Source organism: Salvelinus fontinalis, chromosome 39 (assembly GCF_029448725.1).
Source record: "Salvelinus fontinalis isolate EN_2023a chromosome 39, ASM2944872v1, whole genome shotgun sequence".
NCBI classification, from domain to species: Eukaryota; Metazoa; Chordata; class Actinopteri; order Salmoniformes; family Salmonidae; genus Salvelinus; species Salvelinus fontinalis.
Window position 1 is genome coordinate 15,523,003 of NC_074703.1, and position 18,701 is coordinate 15,541,703.

The 18,701-nt window shown below is 43.4% G+C and overlaps 1 protein-coding gene across 1 annotated transcript; it reads left to right on the forward strand.

The window, feature by feature from the left end:
* The first annotated feature begins 13,431 nt into the window (after nt 1–13,431).
* LOC129838925 (transcription termination factor 2, mitochondrial-like) lies at nt 13,432–17,868 on the forward strand. Its single transcript, XM_055906195.1, has 2 exons — nt 13,432–13,630; nt 14,190–17,868. The coding sequence occupies exon 2, from the start codon at nt 14,216–14,218 to the stop codon at nt 15,350–15,352; it is 1,137 nt and encodes a 378-aa protein (XP_055762170.1). The 5' UTR covers nt 13,432–13,630; nt 14,190–14,215; the 3' UTR covers nt 15,353–17,868.
* Nucleotides 17,869–18,701: the final 833 nt, after the last annotated feature.

An 18,701-nucleotide genomic window follows, 5' to 3' on the forward strand; every position in this document is an offset into this window, starting at 1 on the left:
TGGACATGAGGCTTACGTACTCCAGCCCTCTGAAGTCATCGATGTTGTGCGTGTGTGTATCTGATGTGCACGACGAGTTTCACAAAGCCTGCTGCTAGGCTTCTCTCCTCTTTAAGAAGGAAAGAAAAAAATGAAAAGAAGAGAGTCCACAACGACATCATTCATCCTGGCCTTTTAAGGAGTGCTCCTGTGGAGGCCTTGTGAGCGCTGTGCTGGCCCACTTTCCCAGCAGCAGCAGCAGCACACAGCTTCCCAGCCCCATCCTCTCTTCTCCTGGGGAGCCAGGAGCACAGACACTGACTGTACTGGGACACAGACACACACAGTGACGATACAAAGACATGCTGTACGGTTACACAGAGACACTCCGCCAGGCTGCTTATTTCATGGGTGTACAACCTAAGTCCTAAAGGACCTGAGTCCTGCTGGAGTTCTTTTTGGTTTGGGAACTATATCGTTGATGATGTCATTGATTAGCTATGGTGAGGAGAGAAAATGGCATACATTGCAGGCCTCGTGGATCGGAGACACCTATCCTATAGACACGCAGACATGCACCGAACTATAAACACAAAAACGCTGTACATTATGCAGAGGAACAGACAGTAAATCACACTGTGCATGTACATGCAGCCATACTACACAGACAGACACTAACAGAAAAACTCAAAGACCCCAAAAAATAAGACATAGACCAAAATGTATTTCCATGCATCTATTCAATCAAAACACATCTCATTCAATAATTTATTTAGAATGGTGGTCCATTATGTAACTGAGGTGGAGCAATAACATTACCTCTATCACTGTATGATTCAGTCTGGCTAACTGGTGTTTATTAGCAAGGCCATGTTCAGAGTGTGGTGGTGGTGGTGGTGGTGGAAAGAACCTCCATGGTTCTGGCTGCAGTATTCATCATTGTATTTCCTCCCAGGTCCAGCAGATGTTGTCCAGGCTGCAGCAACTGTCCCAGAGCCCATCAGATAGACAGAGACGGACTGGAGAGGGACTGTGCTGTGGTGGCCCTCCCTGCCCTGACCCGAACGCTGCTGATGGCCCCCATACACCCTCCACACTCTGCCTCTTGCATGAACCCTTACCAGAACCACAAAAGGAGGACAAAGGAGTGGGTGGGAGAGAGAGGGAGTGTGTGTGTGAGAGAGAGAGAGAAAGAGAGAGAGAAAGAAAAAAGAAAGTGAAAGGCTGAGAGAGAGGAGGAGAAAGAGTGTGAATGTGACAGAGAGACAGTGAGGGAATGACTACTGCGTTGGCAAGTTTAGTTACTTTCCCATCATGCTCTGCTCTATTGCCAGGTCAACTCAATGTTCTCAATGTTTCAAGTATAGCTTTAAGACAGAACCTTTGAATGATCCAGCCACTCTATAAATAATAACCCATTCTAAAATACATAATGGTGCTTTACGAGAAAGTGGGATGAAGAAATGTAGTTTGTGAACAGAACACATTGGATATCACCTTAATGTCATGGTCGTTACATCGTGCTAGCTTTTAACTCAATATTACAGTAGGGGAGAGTGGGGTAAGTTAATTTTTTAAACAATTTTAACATAGGCCAGACCCTGTTGTCATCTCATATTCCAGCGATAATGCCTTGCATTACGCCTGGGAAGAAAACATTTACATTTGCTCAACAATAAAAATGTACTATCTTGAGTTCATATGCATGACACATTGCAAAATATTATGCATATTATGCATTAAACTGACGAAATGTTATTATAATTTGTATGGGGTATGGTGGCCATTGGCTCAACTTACCCCAAGGCAAACATTTTGACTATATTAGCTCACATAGCTACAAGGATGCACTTTGATGCTAGGTTGAGGACCTAATTTTGAAGCTTATAGAGACCCCAACTGATGTTTAAAACAATCTACTTTTGTTTAGATACAAGCATCATGAAACCTCTAACACAATACATTTATTTGACTTTGTGAAAATCGTTTTTTTTGGACTTAACCTACTTTCCACTTTTTCCTTGTGGTTTCTTCCTTCACAGACTCCATGGAATGAGGACTTCCAAAATATTTGGTCAAATTATTCATTTTGTGTATGGTTTCCTAGAAACAAGTGTGTCTCAACTTAACTCTTTGGCTCAACTTACCCCACTCTCCCCTACGTGCCTTTTCTCAAACATCTAGATGTTTACAAATGGCAGTTAAACATTACCCTGTTAATTAACCATAACATCCTCTTTAAGATTTTGGTCTTGGACACAATTTTCCCTACATTAGAAAGCTAAAAAGCCAATCCGATTCACAGGCAGTGAACGACAGCGGTGACATTAACCACGCATACACACACATACACTCTCTCTCTCTCTTTCTGCTGAAAAAGCAGTGTGTGAAAGCAGCGTGTGCGAGTCTCTGTCTCTTCCTGGAACCTAATGCTCTGTCTAATGATGAGCATCTGGTCCTGTGTACAGGACAGGGGACAATGCCTCCCACCCCAGTGGGCCAGAGGACAGCTGTCTGCAAGGCCCGCCACTATGCAGCCGATGCCTGCTAAAATAGCCAAATTAATGGAAGAGGCTCAAGTCCAAACGAGGGTTTAATACCAGGACACATTTTACCGACCTGAGCTGTCACACACAGCAGCAGACATCAATATTTACCGCTGCCATGGCACAACGGTAAGAGGTGGAGATGGAGTGACGGCCATTTTGGTTGCCCTCCAGGGTAAGTTTATACTGTGGTAAAGGGTGAGGAAATCCCCCCTTCAGTGGCCCACCGCTATGCACCCCTGGGGCTGGTGCTTCTAAGAAAGAGTCTGGAGGCAGCCAAACATACTGTAAATAACTGTCACTCAGAGATGTGTTAGTCCCTGGGATGTTGTGTAACACGTGATAGCCTATCACCATGTACACAACTGACACTGAGAAGCTCGAGCAATGTTTCTATGGACAAGCAGGAAAAGTGTTTAGATTTTGTAGCAATATGATTCCACTTAAAAATTGTGGATGCATACAGTAGCCTATAAGTAGACTATTGTAAAGTGGCTGTTCCACTGGATGTCATAAGGTGAATGCACCAATTTGTAAGTTGCTCTGGATAAGAGCGTCTGCTAAATGACTTAAATGTAAATGTAAATGTACTATTATGTCAGATTGACAGACCTGTCCGTCACCCAGTGATGTCATTTTGAAGATTGAATAGCTCCCCGTGTGTTTATGCTAAAGACTTACTGTTTCTTCTTGTGGCTGCAGCTCAATCCCTTCTTTCCACCAATATAGAGTTTGAGCCTATTCCATAACGTGGGTTTGTGAAAGCGGTCTTTTTCTATGCATGACAGGATCCAGACAAGAAAATCATCACGAAATCATGTGTAAAACCCGAAATGTTTGAGCTACAAACTAGTGTCACCACCATCGGAAAAATGAGACTCACTAACACAACGGTTGTTTCGCTCTACGACATCCACAAGCTTTACGTCAGTAGTCTGAACCTTCTGTCGCGGACATCCTCATTTCCAAGAGATCTTCTCACAGAACAAGTTGTCCAGACCGAACCATTGGAGCTACAAAATAATATGTCACCAATATAAAAAAGGGAGACTCTCACAAAGTTCTTATATTTCTCCGAAATAGAACAGACACTGTCTGTTTGCCATGTACAAATGTGTTATTCAATGCGTTTCTATGGGCTATAGCAGTAAAGGTCAAATTCAATGTTTTATCAAATATTGGTGTATCTTTTTTTATACCTGCAGGGGTCCTTAAAACAATCCCATATATTAGCTTAGTAGATATTGCGCTCTAAGGGCTTAGACCTAAAGGGGTTAAGGGCATTGGGGTAAAGTTTTAAGGCTAGGCATTATGGGAAAACATATGGTTTGGATAGCTGTGTGCGTCAACTAAACTAGCCAACATGCCCACAGCTAGAGGAGGGTGGCCTGGTCATGTTGCTGATACATCAACTGTCATTTTCCTCTTTTGTCTGACTAATCATAACCTAACCTTGGACGGCCTGCCTTTTACACAGTGGAACAAGTCATTATGATGAAACTGGGAAAGTTGATGCATGTGACTTTTTTAAGAGCAGGGTGTAGGGTGAAGAGTGGGAATGACAGTGCCTATTCATGGAGCCACAGACAGATATATGAAAGGTAAGACCTGTGGCTCTAATCGTTATTTCCCCTGGCAGACAGGCAGGCAGACAGGCAGGCAGTTAGACAGACAGGCAGGCAGACAGACAGGCAGGCAGGCAGGCAGGCAGACAGGCAGGCAGGCAGGCAGGCAGGCGCTGTATTCACTGCCCTCGCTGGAACTTCGCTTTTCTTCTTCATAAGCTGGCCCTGAAGAGTGCTTCCCTGTCTCCATGGCAACCGTACTACTGTATTCCTCACAAAACTCCAAAGAACCCCTCTCGCCCCCTCACCCCCAGCACCCAGGGCTTGGCAGCCCTCTCTCTCCCTCTGCTCAGGGAAACTTCAATTACCAGCAACACTTTTTCTACCTCGCCTCAACCTATTATGGTCAAATGAGAGTATAACTTCGACCCGAAAAGCGCACTCCTTTGCTGTAAATCTGCGAGCCATTGTCTCATGCTTGGGGTGCTGTGACAAGATAAGGTCACGGGGTCGCACCTCCAGGTGATGTGTTTCCATAAGGCTGTGGAGAGGGAATGCACATATATGGTATTGTCTTTATTTAATGCCTGTTCCCTGGCTTTACTGGGTGACTGGCTACAGACTCTTCTCTCCCAGAGTCCTGCACTTCTGTTCTGACACAATACAGTAGAGACTCAGCTAACTCTTCTAGCAATGCAGGTTTTAGTTAACCAACTCCAACACTTTACGTATGAAAAATGCAATTTTTTATCCTGTTATGAAGCCGTGGTGAGGTTTATTGTGCAGGCCCCCGGTACCCTACAAATGCTGTGCTTGAAATACCATACCCAAAGCAGTAATCTGAGAGCGTTTAACTTGAGATCGCGGACTGGCCTGGACAATGTAAGGAGAACTTGACAGTTGTGAAAACAAAGGGATTGTGTGCTTTAGCGGGCCGCTGAGCGAAGCAGGAAATCGAGGACGATTCTGTGGCCCTAACGTGTTTCCTATGCAGACGGCGAGGGGGGCCCCAGCAACCCTCAACATGACCACACAGGTCTATCTGTCCTGCTTGATGTCCAGCCTGGGTCCTCTCCTCGCACAGCATTTCCTCTGTCTGACACTGGGGTGTAGACATTGGCACGCTTACATGGTGGAGGAACATCCCTCTGAGTTATCTGTAGGCTGATTACTCTATGGGTTTGTCACGCATGAACCATTGCTACAGCCCTGATGGAAAGAGCACAGTGAGCCGCAGTGAGCGGGGTTCTGAATCAGACCTACCCCCTTAAGACATCTCACACACCACATACAGTGTTGACTGTGAAGCTGAATCCATCACATAATAACCCAGAAGTCAAACACATACTGTACATCCTCACTCACTTTAACTGTCACTCTAAAACACAGAGGGACTCTTTTCATTCCTCTCATCCAACTCAAACACACTGCATGAGAATAGCAGGCACCTGGATTTAAAAGAGGACTGTATCCCAACTCAGAGGAGAAAAAAAACGCAATTTAAAATGTCTGCATATGGGCCCCCTTGGCCTGTGTGCCTAAATGGGAGAGCGGTGGTGGTGCTATGAATAGACTGGAGACTGGTGAGGGCATTGACTGACTCAAAGCTGGCATGCCTGGCACAGCCATGCCAACCCTACAGGAAATGTACCCATCGAAATGTGTTGAAAATGTATTTATTGTAAGCAAACACAAGAAATATGGTTTGAAATGCATTTTTTGTTTGCATGATTTTCACCACATATATTTAAATTATATTAACACATTGGAATGGCAAATGTAATTTATTCATCTTGTGTAAAACTTTCAGTAGGGTAGCCAAAGCCAGGTTGAAGAGGACCCGAAGTGGAGGTCAGTCTAGGAGAAGTGAGGGGAATATCAGAGACCATCATTACCATCACTACACATCCACACTGCACTGGGTCATTGGAGCGGGGAAGTGGGAATTCTCCCTGACAATAAAAGAAGCCAGGTGCCTGTTCACCCGCGTCCGGCATTGTAAACACCACTCTCCCTGCTGTAAATGTCAGGCATAGGTAGGCGCTGCACGGCACTCGCATGACTCATGCCACTGTATACAGATTCCCAAGACGCTATTTATCTTCAGCCCTCCCCTGCCCAGGGTATGGCCTGACCGCTTCCCTCCTTTAAGGGTAAGAGTATGACAAGACGCAGACTCTACTTTCCTCTCTTCTCTCTGGTTCCAGACAGACAGAGTTGTCATTCATATAGGCTGTTCCACTGCTCTGTGTATTGTAACCTTCCATTCTGCCTTGTCATGTGCTCTGTTCTAACACATACAACAGTGTGGTAAACAAAGTGCCCAGGCCCAAAGTCACTGCGTTTACACCGGCAGCCCGTTTCTGATATCTTTTTCCACTAATTGGTCATTTGACCAATCATATCAGATATTTTTTTCAGAGCTGGTGTGATTGGTCAAAAGACCAATTAGTGGGGATTTGCATTTATTTATTGGGCTGCCTGTGTAAACGCAGCCTGTGAGTCTTCACACAATAAATGCTTCTGGTGTCAGCAGCAGAAAACACAGATGAACATATCCTATAAAACCACTCTGACTGTTTATTTCCATTGACATGCTGCTCTGTCAACTGCAATGCCACGATAAATCATGGGAAAGCAAACAACCACAGACTCAACCAATACACTGCAGGTCGGACGGTCGGATGCTTGATGTCAAAGAGGCTCCCCACTTCCTCTATCCCACGTGAACAGCAGGCCCATTCCCATCATCCCCAGACCCAAAGCTCCTCGACACCACTGAGTCATGTGGCTCTCTGTGGTCAGTACTGACCTAAAGGCCAAATCTGATGGACATTCAACTGCTTACAACAAATATGGTGGGAACACATCACTTTGTGTAACTGTACTGAGTTTGCGATTTAGAGGTGTTTTTCTCTCATTAAAAAAGTTACATTTTAGAATGTCAAAGGTTGAATGTGCTAATTGGTTGATCCTTTTCATCTTTGTCAATTGTCAGTCTGAACGTTGATGTCGCTGCTCAATTGTGTTTTCACCTTTATATTCCACCTGAGGATGCTGTTGAGCAGAGCTCTATAGCAGTGGATGAGGTGAACCATTTTATTGATTGAGAGACTTGACGTTATCAGTGCATTTGAAAGATAGACACTGATACGACCATGGTTCAAAAAGATTTACACTGTTCTATAACGCAAGCAAGCTACTGCTACACATGGAATATTGCAACTAGACAACACGTTTCGTCTTTCTCTTTGTTTATTTTGACTTGTGCGTCAAAGTTTAGTGTGCCTCATCTGGATTACTCAGATTGTACAGGATGCCCTGTATCAGATCAACAAGGTATGTGCGTCAACATCCCAAATAAATAGATATTGTGGCTGTATTTCATTACACGTATTAGCATCTCTGTTCAATGACTAAGAGTCATTTCCTTATGCAACATTACTCATTCAGGTTTTCTTTCTGAGCTTTTCTCACTGCTACTAGGCAGCAGTGTGTGTTTATATGTATGTGTGGGGGGGGGGGGGGGGGGGGGGCTACCTAGTTTGTAAAGGGCTACCTCCTAATTCTATGAAAATAGAGTATTTAAAAAGTGTTTAAGACATAATCTAGTGGCCAGGCAACGGGAGATGTATAATAATGTTTCTCAACGAAGCATTGATGCAGGACATTGGATAATAAGGACTCCCTTCACACACCTCGATCTGGGACGCACGACTGCCTTTCATCAACTCACTTTTGGAAGCAGCTAATTTCACCTGGTGTCTGTGGAGTTCTGACCTCATTTCTCCCACAATGAATTGTACTGCTCTCTTTGCTTTGTCATCAAATGGGTTATGGGGAACTAAGGACAGACACACTGAAAAAAATAAACATTACAGTAGGCTACTACAATGTCTGCACAATGTTAAAACTTGACACGTACGTATATAGACGACCGCAGCAGTACATTCCAGTAATAGACACACTTTCTGTCTATGATGACCACTCTTCCATAATTCAAATTGCAAACTCAATTGCCACAATCATTGCATGCCCTCCTGTAACTGGAGCAATACAAATAAATGATGCTCAGCATGCACATAGACAAATCAGAAATTGTCTGAAATATTTATTTTTATTTTTTAAATTGAATGCACCCCATAGAAGAGTGAAGTTGAGGGCATTTTTGTGAGAAAGAGAAAGGCAAATGAGATTAACCCTAAAAGCAGCAACATATTTTTTGCTTCAAAGCACCAATGGGGTCATTTTTGAGAGACACTGTCTGCCAAGCAGTAACACTTTTTATTTTATTAACCTTTTGTAACACAAGTAAATGGTTTAAATTCCCCAAAATTAGTATATATTTAAAAAATGTCACATTTATAGGGAAATGTAATAATTCAAAATAAATGTTTTTGAATGTTTTTCATGTTTTGAACAGATAATTTGATCAATTTCATCCATAGACAATTGTTATTAAAATGTGTCTGTTATTCATTCAAAGTGTTTTGTTTCTGTGATATTCAGAGGCAGTGGCAGAACTAGAGTGTTCTACATGGGGTGGCCAGGGGGTGGCCAAGGCTACTTCAGGGGGTCCATTGACCATGAAAACATAATTACTGTGTAACCCTAACCTGGCATCTAAGGAGCATGAATGAATCCTATGATTTCTGATTAGAGGTAGAAGTGATAATTCACTTAACCTGGAGTTCTTCAATGTGGCAGATAGTGTAGTCCAAAAGGGTTACTTCACTAGAATTCTTTAACATACTATGAATAGTCAGTGTCTCTACCTCAGAACTGCCACTTCTTTCGTTCTTTCTTTCTTTCTTTCTTTCTTTCTTTCTTTCTTTCTTTCTTTCTTTCTTTCTCTCTCTCTCTCTCTCTCTCTCTCTCTCTCTCTCTCTCTTTCTCTCTCTCTCTCTCTCTCTCACACAGAGACTTGGGTCACTCTGTATTCATGAATATATAATCTGGGTATATAAGAGTTGAACATCCAAAATATTTTCAGAAAATAAAGCTCAAGCACCAAGGAGATAAGATAGCATTTGTGTGTTACATAAATGTAATAGTTTATTTACAAAATAGTAAATTTACAAAAAAAACACTGCAATTTGACATTCCAGGTATCAAGCAGAAATGGACTTGAAAAATAAAAAGAATTTTGGTGCCCATCAATACTACAAACTTACAGTATCATATTTATGCTCATATATATTATGTTAACTAATAGCAAAGAAAAGTTTTGGAATTGGCCTAATCAAGACCAAATAAAATCTGTGTGACATGATACCCTTTGGGTTTATTATTTTAGAATGTCAGTGTACTAGCTCGTACACAGTGCAGGTTTTAATCATGACCAGAGGGACTGCCTAAATGGCAAATTATCCCTGGTAGATTTAAAACAGAATAATTCTGCTGTTCTGGTGAGAACTGGCTAAATGTTTCACAAACTCATCCATGTTGAGGGAGCGTGCTCACCTTGACTCAACACTGAGAATTCTGAGGTGACTTAACCTGTCATCAACCATTGTTGTCCTAAGGTGGGTTTTAATCAGTTTTGAAGCTGAGAAGCTTCTCACAAAAAGCACTGCTGACTGGTGTGACAGAAAACATCACTTTGGCCACAATTTTTCTGTCCTACATTGCTCATCATCAATGAGTCGCGAAATCTTAAGCTTGTTTTAGGCTGACTTTTACACACTGTTTGTACACTTATTTTGCAGTGCTCTGCAATCTCTTTCCATAGTTCTCCAACGTAACCCTCACTTCTGTAGTCCTGTAATGTGTCTGTAAGGGCACCTACTGTCACGAAAGCCGTCGTCGTGGAAATGACCGGACCAAGGTGCAGCGTGGTGAGCGTACATTTCTCTTTATTTTAAATGTCGCCAACAAAACAGGCTATACAGGCCACTAACAAAGACAACTACCCTCAAAATACAAAAGGAAAAAAGGCTGCCTAAGTATGATTCCCAATCAGAGACAACGATAGACAGCTGTCCCTGATTGAGAACCATATCCGGCCATAGAAACACAGAACATAGAGTTTCCCACCCGAGTCACACCCTGACCAACCAAACATAGAGAATAAAAAGATCTCTACGGTCAGGGCTTGACACCTACTAGATCCACAGCCCTTGCTAGGTCAAGAGAGCTTGATTGGAGCATGTCAGAAAGACATTTGGCATCACCAAGCACTTTACAAAAGGTAACCAAAAGCTCTATGAAATGTAAATCTATCTGAGAAAGAAGGCCCCTTGCCTCCACTGATCTATCGTCTATAAGGGCACAAGGCGAGACCCAGATCCAGACACGGGAGGCAGATGGTTTGAGTCTTTGATATTTATTGTATCCAAAAGGGGTAGGCAAGAGAATGATCGTGGACAGGCAAAAGGTCAAAACCAGTTCAGAGTCCAGGAGGTACAGTGTGGCTGGCAGGCTCGAGGTCAGGTCAGGCAGAATGGTCAGGCAGGCGGGTACAGAGTCCAGAAAACAGGCAAGGATCAAAACTGGGAGAACTAGTAAAAGAGAATAGAAAAAGGCAGGAGCTCTTTCTGAACTGTAAGTCACTTGAGATGAACGTACGAGCCAGATACAACGTTATAAAGCTTCTGCAAGAGAGCAAAAAAGTTAACTGCCTCAGGCACTGATTCTACAGCATCGACAAGAACCAAATTCAAACAATGTCCATTACAGTGCACATAAAATGCAAATCTTGCACTGTTTTTAATCCGTGCAGACACACCAGAATGGTTTCCGCTCATGACGGATGCACCATCACAGCCTTGCCCCACAAGATTATTTCTGTAGTCCAGACCATGTTTTTCAAGGCAATCAATTATCATTTTTGTGAGACCTGCTGCATCTAAGCTTTCAGCTGACTGAAAGTGTAAAAAGCTTTCGTGTATGGCCCCGTTCTAATAGTACCTCACAACTAAAGACATTTGTAAAAAAATATATTATTTTTGGTTTCATCTGCATTTACACTAAAAACGTAACTATCTTTTACTTCTCTTATTATTTTACTTTTACCATCTCAGCTAAGCCCTCAAGAACTTCGTTCTGGATTTGGTGGCTTGTGTACTTAGCATTGCCACATGCATTCATCCTTTTCTCTATGAGAGGGTCAAAATTACCCTTGTTGTGAGAATCATCACTCTCGATGACTGCACTATATTTTGAGTGGCAGTTAATAGGAGCACATCTGCAATTGTTTTAATGGAAGTACAGTTTTCCTCCACTTTCTTTTTCCAGTCCTCATTTATGACATCTAACATTGATCAGTTGCTGTCACTAGCCCTTTTGTGTTGATTCCAAGCATACATGGCATTGATATGATGCTCTGCCTTCGAATGGAGCTTAAATCCAGAATCTTTAAACAGCGCCAACAATAAGTCGTTATCTTGACTTACAGAATATTCCAGTCATGAATTGTCCTTATACCAGGAGCTGTTGAAAGCCATTTTCCTAGTACCATGCTGAGTTCTGGGAAATGTCAAACACGGCTGTACAGGACCCTCTTCTCTGGATCTTGAAATGTCGGAAATAAACGTTAAATAATGTGTCATATCTCTATGGAAATGTAGAATTAAGAGATTCACAAGATTAGATACTAACAGCTGCTAAATAAAATGTGTAGTTTAAAGTATAGGCCTGGCATACCATTAGGTCCTTTTGGAACAGCATATCTGGTGCTTGATGCAGTTGGGAGGGGCTCGATGACATCTCCTGGCAGCTCTGGCTCACTGTCTTGCTCAGAGCCAGAGGTTTCTGTGTCATCCCTTGATACATCTATTACATTAAAATAACACAAGAACCATTAGTGTATAATCACAATAAAAATGCCACAGCCATCAAAACAAGAACACACATGAATCAACAACCAACATTTTAAAGTGAGGCTTAATCTGACAAAATCATCTACTACAAGCTGAAGCTAAATTTAAACTCTGAACTGGGCATGTGCCTGACTGTGTGGTAGATGCTCTGACCTGGTGGTGGTAGACTGGGTCCTTGTGAAGTCTAACCACACTGACTCTGACTAGCCTCAGGTAGGGAGCTTCTCTGGGGTCCAGTGGTGATGCAAGGGCTGGGGTCTGTTTGCACCTGATCTGCCTGTTTGTGCTTCTTTAAAAATAAGTTTGATATCTCTCCCTTTCTTTTCATGTTTAATTGACCCTTGCAAAAATAAGACAGTCTATGGATACATCTAAGCATCCAATCCACATTTTAGTCCAATCTCAATTACAAATCTCCATTATCATAACGGCGGACCTCTTCGCCACAACCCTCTCATTCTTATGTTCATTGACAGCGCCATATCTTCGCCACAACCCTCTCATTCTTATGTTCATTGACAGCGCCATATCTTCGCCACAACCCTTCTCATTCTTATGTTCATTGACAGTCGCAACTCAATCAGCTCGACCTATTGCCACGCCCACTACCCAAATCGCGGGCTTCTCAAACACACGGGTGATTTAAAACAACCACAGCAAAACATTTTTGAAGAAGCTAATTATCCTATGTGGCTAAGTAATCCTCACCGATGAAGTATTTTGAACGATTTTATTTAGACAGGATAATTATATAATTTTGGCGGAACATCAATTTACTTTAGGGCAATCCAGCATCTTAACAGTGTTGTTACTGTTACAGTACACCCGCCAGTACAATACAATACAGTACACCCGCCAACTTTCATTTCCAATTCGCAAGAGGCTGACACCAGATATCTGCATATAATGACGAGATGCTCATGTCTCCGCCCTAACAATGAGTTTTTGTCCCAAAGGCAGGAAGGCAGGCGACAAGTTTACGTCTGCATATTATTCCCATAGAAAACCATTGGGCTTATACTGGACAGAATTTAACGAGAGTGAGCCCTCGCCTCTTCCTCTCTGCTGAAACTATATCACCGAAGAAAGTATCGAGCGAAACAGCGCCCCTATGTAGCCCATGTATCTGATGCTGTCTGGACAGAAATAGTATGACATGCCATACTCTTTTGGTCCAGACAGTATTAAATACATGGTCTACATAATGAGACAGAGGGGTGCTGTTTCGCTTGTTTCGGATGCTTCAAATGAGATTGATGCGTCTTTCTGTTAGCGCGCATCTCCGTCAAATAAATTATGCATATTTCAAACTTGTATTTGGACGGGCAACGAGGTAAATTAGGGCGGACCAGGCCCCCCAAATGCCGCCCATAACGCCGGCCCCACCGTGACCCCACTCTCCGAGGGTGTCTCAGGGAGAGTTGGGATTTGCGTGCGTATTATACATACGTATAATACACACTTGTAGCCTACATGTGTGAAATAGGACAAATATAAGCACCCACCATATTATTGTTAATTACATTGGTAATTCATAGTGATGGAGTTCCCACAATTTAATAATCTGCGCAGCACAACAGCAATATAGGCGGACGGGAACAGAGCCAATCACAGGCGTTATGAAACACGTGAGCAGAGGGCGTTTACAATCTTTCATAATGGTACAAATGCCTGAACAACTTCCAGCGTCAACTTGTGTATTCCTCTGGACAATAAACTGGTAAACAACTGGTTTTATTTACAATATAGAATGTATAGCCTGTATTTGAATTACTATAGTTGATTCAGGTGGTCTCTGTCCCATGTGCTGAAAGACTCAGTTGTTACAGCAGCATAGACCTTTTACGAACTCGATAATTATAGACCTATATATAGTGACTTGCTACCGGCGGTAATATAGAGGGCGCATTGGTTATGAGTTTAAGTACACATTCTCCACCACCCAGTAACACGTTTAGTACATCGTGTTCCCACACCAACACAACTCATATCTACTGGCCAAATATACTTACATTTACTGATGTTGCCCTCAATAGATCAGTTCAACATTGTTTGATTTTGACAGGCTTTGCAGTGAGGAAAGCAATGTTTGTTATGTGATCATCCTAAATAAAATGTATCTTACTGTTCATTAATGGTCTAATTTAGAGCAGGAGAAAATAGTCTATGTTCTGAAAGCATAGAACAGTAGTATAGGACTAACTGGTAAACAATACTGACAAAGGACGTAGTGGTCTTGTGTGATGTAACTGCTCAGTGTGTGTTTTTGTCTTATACAGGTCGTCTGTACTTTAGTGCCTTAACAATGCTCCGTGCCACCACTGCCTTCCTGTGCGCCTATTGCCAGAAGAGGAGCGTCTTAACCCCTCATATGGGCTTCTCTTCCTCTACCCTCGCCAACAAGCGGCCAGAGAACCAGCAAACTGTTGACTCCCTTTATGACCTATCGGTGGACATCCGTAAAGTGCGTAAGTTCAAGGGATGGGTGCTGTCAGAGAACTCTGTGTACGTGTACGAGACGGCGGACCTGCTGCGGGACATGGGCGCTGACACTGCTTCCATTGCCCATGTGCTGGAGACCCACCCCGAGGCTATCCTGTGTCGGCCCGAGGACGTGGCAGCTCAGCGGGACCTCTGGTCCTCCGTATGCCCCAACCGGCGTGAGCTGGTGGGCATCATTGAGAAGTTCCCTGCCTCCTTCTTCACGCTCACGCACCACACCAACCAGCGTGACAACATAAGCTATCTCCAGAGCCTGCGCCTCAGCAAGCGCATCATCGGGAAGCTGATGGCCAGCGCCCCCCAGAGCTTCAGCCGGCCTGTGGAGAGCAACCAGGAGGTCATCCACATGCTGCGAGAGACTTACTTGGACCTGGGAGGGGACGAGGGAAACCTGCGCTTATGGTTCCAAAAGTTGCTCAGCCAGAACCCCTACATCCTGATGCGGCCGGCTGAGGCGTGGAGGGACAGTCTGGGCTTCTTGAGGGAGAAGGGCTTCACCACAGAGGAGCTCCTGGTCCTGGTCTCCAGCCTCAGGGCCTCCATCGCAGAGCTGCAGCCTGAGGCCATGCAACAGGCTCTGGACTACACCCAGGGGGTGCTCGTTTGCTCTGAAGATGAGCTCCGGGAGATAGTCCTCCGCTGCCCTGCTGTACTGTACTACTCAGTGCCCACCCTGGTGGGCCGGTTCAAGGGGCTGCTGGACGTGGGGGTGAGCATGGACCAAGTGAGGGAGATGCCCAACGTGCTGGAGCTCACCACTCAGATTGTGCTCTACCGCATCCAGAAACTAGCCTCCTACGGCTATGACGTGCGAGGTGGCAGCCTGGACGTTATCGTCGGCACCAAGAAGGACTTTGAGATGACCTATGGCAAATTGCAGCTAAGGCAACAACGACCACTCTTCAACCCTGTTGCCCCTCTCAGGACCGCAGAGGAGTGAATGTTAATGGACCACATGGCTTTTCCGACATTTTGTTATGTTACAGCCTTATTCTGAATATGATTCAATTGTTTTTCCCCCCTCATCAATCTACATACAATACCCCACAATGACAAAGCAAAAACAGGTTTTTAGAAATGTTTGCTAATTTATTAAAAATAAAAAACTGAAATATCATAAGTATTCAGACCCTTTACTCAGTACTTTATTGAAGTACTTTTGGCAGTGATTACAGCCTCATCTTGGGTATGACACTACAAGCTTGGCACACCTGTATTTGGGGAGTTTCTCCCATTCTTCTCTGCACTCAATCTCTGTCAGGTTGGATGGGGAGCATTGCTGCACAACTATTTTCAGGTCTCCAGGAATGTTAGATCGGGTTCAAGTCCGGGCTCTGGCTGGGCCACTCAACGACATTCAGAGACTTGTCCCGAAGACACTCGTCCATCGTCTTGGCTGTGTGCTTATGGTCATTGTCCTGTTGGAAGGTGAACCTTCGCCCCAGTCTGAGGTCCTGTGCGCTCTGAAGCAGGTTTTCATCAAGGATCTCTCTGTACTTTACTCCGTTCATCTTTGCCTCGATCCTGACTAGTCTCCCAGTCTCTGCCACTGAAAACATCCCCACAGTATGACGCTGCGACCACCATGCTTCACCGTAGAGATGGTGCCAGGTTTCTTCCAGACGTGACGCTTAGCATTCAAATCAAATCAATTTGTATAGCCCTTCTTACATCAGCTGATATATCAAAGTGCTGTTCAGCATTCAGGCCAAAGAGTTCAATCTTGGTTTCATCAGACCAGAGAATCTTGTTTCTCATCGTCTGAGAGTCTTTAGGTGCCTTTTGGTAAACTCTAAGCGTGCTGTCATGTGCCTTTTACTGAGGAGTGACTTCTGTCTGGACACTCTACCATAAAGGCCTGATTGGTGGAGTGCTACAGAGATGATTGTCCTTCTGGAAGCTTCTCCCATCTCCACAGAGGAACTCTGGAGCTCTGTCAGAGTGACCATCGGGTTCTTGGTCACCTCCCTGACCAAGGCCCTTCTCCCCCGATTGCTCAGTTTGGCCGGGCGGCCAGTTCTAGGAAGAGTCTTGGTGGTTCCAAACTTCTTCCATTTAAGAATGTTGGAGGCCACTGTGTTCTTGGGGACCTTCAATACTACAGAAATGTTTTGGCACCCTTCCCCAGATCTGTGCCTCGACACAGTCCTATCTTGGAGCGCTACGGACAATTACTTTGACCTCATGGCTTGGTTTTTGCTCTGACATGCACTGTCAACTGTGGAACCTTATATAGACAGGTGTGGGTCTTTCCAAATCATGTCCAATCAATTGAATTTACCACAGGTGGACTCCAATCAAGTTTCAGAAACATCTCAAGGATGATCAATGGAAAAAGGATGCACCCAAGTTAAATTGAGTCATAGCAAAGGGTTTGAATACTTTTGTAAATAATTTATTTCATTTAAAAAAAATATATACATTTGCAAACATTTCTAAAAACCTGTTTACCCTTTGTCATTATGGGGTATTGTGTGTAGATTACTGTAAAACATATTTAATCAATTTTAGAATAAGGCTGTAACGTAACAAAATGTAGAAAATGTCAAGGGGTCTGAATACTTTCCAAGGGCACTGTACTGTACATTCATAATTTTTTGTGATGTTTAATGTCACTGTCAGACTTGTGACATTCACCAGGAAGACCATTCCTTCTGGGGAGGGACAGTAGTGTATTACCTGGTTCAAGTTGTTGTAACATGATACCCAGCCACATGGTTATCATTCCCCCACAACTTAATTCAAGGCTAAAAATAGCATAGCATGATAGAAAAGGTTGAATCATAAAAATATATCCATCTGTTTGCACTGCTACTTAAAAGTCTGCATAAGGTAAATGGTACTTACTATAACAAGTCACACATACTGAAAATGAACAGTGTTAGATAAATTCTCATATAGTTATTAAGCAGTTCTATTAATACATAGTAATGCAGGGTTCCCCAACTGGCGGCCCGTGAATTTGGCCCGCGGGTGGTTTTATTTGGCCCCCCAAGTTTTCTGAGCAAAAAAATGATATATATATTTTTTTGTTCATTTTTCATTGTTGGATATAAAAACTGTAAAACACCAGGTAATCAGCTTCAAGTGATTTTAACTAGGGAAATCTGTTCCCATGTATTTCCACGAATAATGATCATAAACAAAGCAAGGTTTGAAATTATTACATTTTAATCCAATAATATATCTGTTTGGGCTTCTTGCGATTAATTTGCAGTCTACAAATTATTGTTATATATATTCCGACCCCCCGACCATCTGCTCAAGAAAAAAATCGTCACACAGCTGAATCTAGTTGATGATCCCTGTAGTAATGCATCTAAGTAATACACTGTAACAAAGGTTATGCACAAATCAGCTGTGAAGACTTTGAGGTAGGCCTACTGTAAGACATGTGTTGCGTACATTTCAACAATATTGGTAACCAATGAAATAAAGCCGGTGAGAAAAAGAGAAGTGTCTAGCCATCCATAAGCACAAATGTTGAGGAACACAGAACGAAAATATATACGCATGTGTTGGTCCCATGTTTCATGAGCTAAAATAAAAGATCCCAGAACTTTTCCACATCCAAAAGAAGGCTTATTTCTCTAAATTTTTGTTAACATCCCTGATTCCAGGAATGTCCCACCAGAGCTGTTGCCCGAAAATGTAATGTTAATTTCTCTACCATAAGCTGCCTCCAACAGCGATTTAGAGAATTTGGCAGTACGTCTCACAACCGCAGACCACATCGTGTGGGCGAGCGGTTTGCTGATGTCAACGTTGTGAACAGAGTGCTCATGGTGGTGTGGGGTTATGATATGGGCAGGCATAAGCTACGGTCAATGAACACAATTGCATTTTATAGATGGCATTTTGAATGCACAGACATACCGTGATGAGATCCTGAAGGCCATTGTCATGCCATTTGTCTGCCGCCATCACCTCATGTTTTAGCATGATAATGCAGAGCCCCGTGTCACAAGGATCTGTACACAATTCCTGGAAGCTGAAAATGTCCCAGTTCTTCCATGGCCTGCATACTCACTAGACATGTCACCCATTGAGCATGTTTGGGATGCTCAGGATGGACGTGTACAACAGCATATTCCCACCAATATCCAGAATCTTCGCACAGCCATTGAAGAGGAGTGGGACAACATTCCACAGGCCACAATCATCAACCTGATTAACTCTATGCGAAGGAGATGTGTTGCGCTGCCTGAGGCAGATGGTGGTCACACTAGATACTGACTGGTTTTCTGATCCACGACCCTACTTTTTTTTTTAAAGGTATCTGTGACCAA

What these genes read in the sequence shown, in the direction of transcription:
- LOC129838925 (XM_055906195.1), top strand. Translation starts at nt 14,216, where the DNA reads ATGCTCCGTGCCACCACTGCCTTCCTGTGCGCCTATTGCCAGAAGAGG.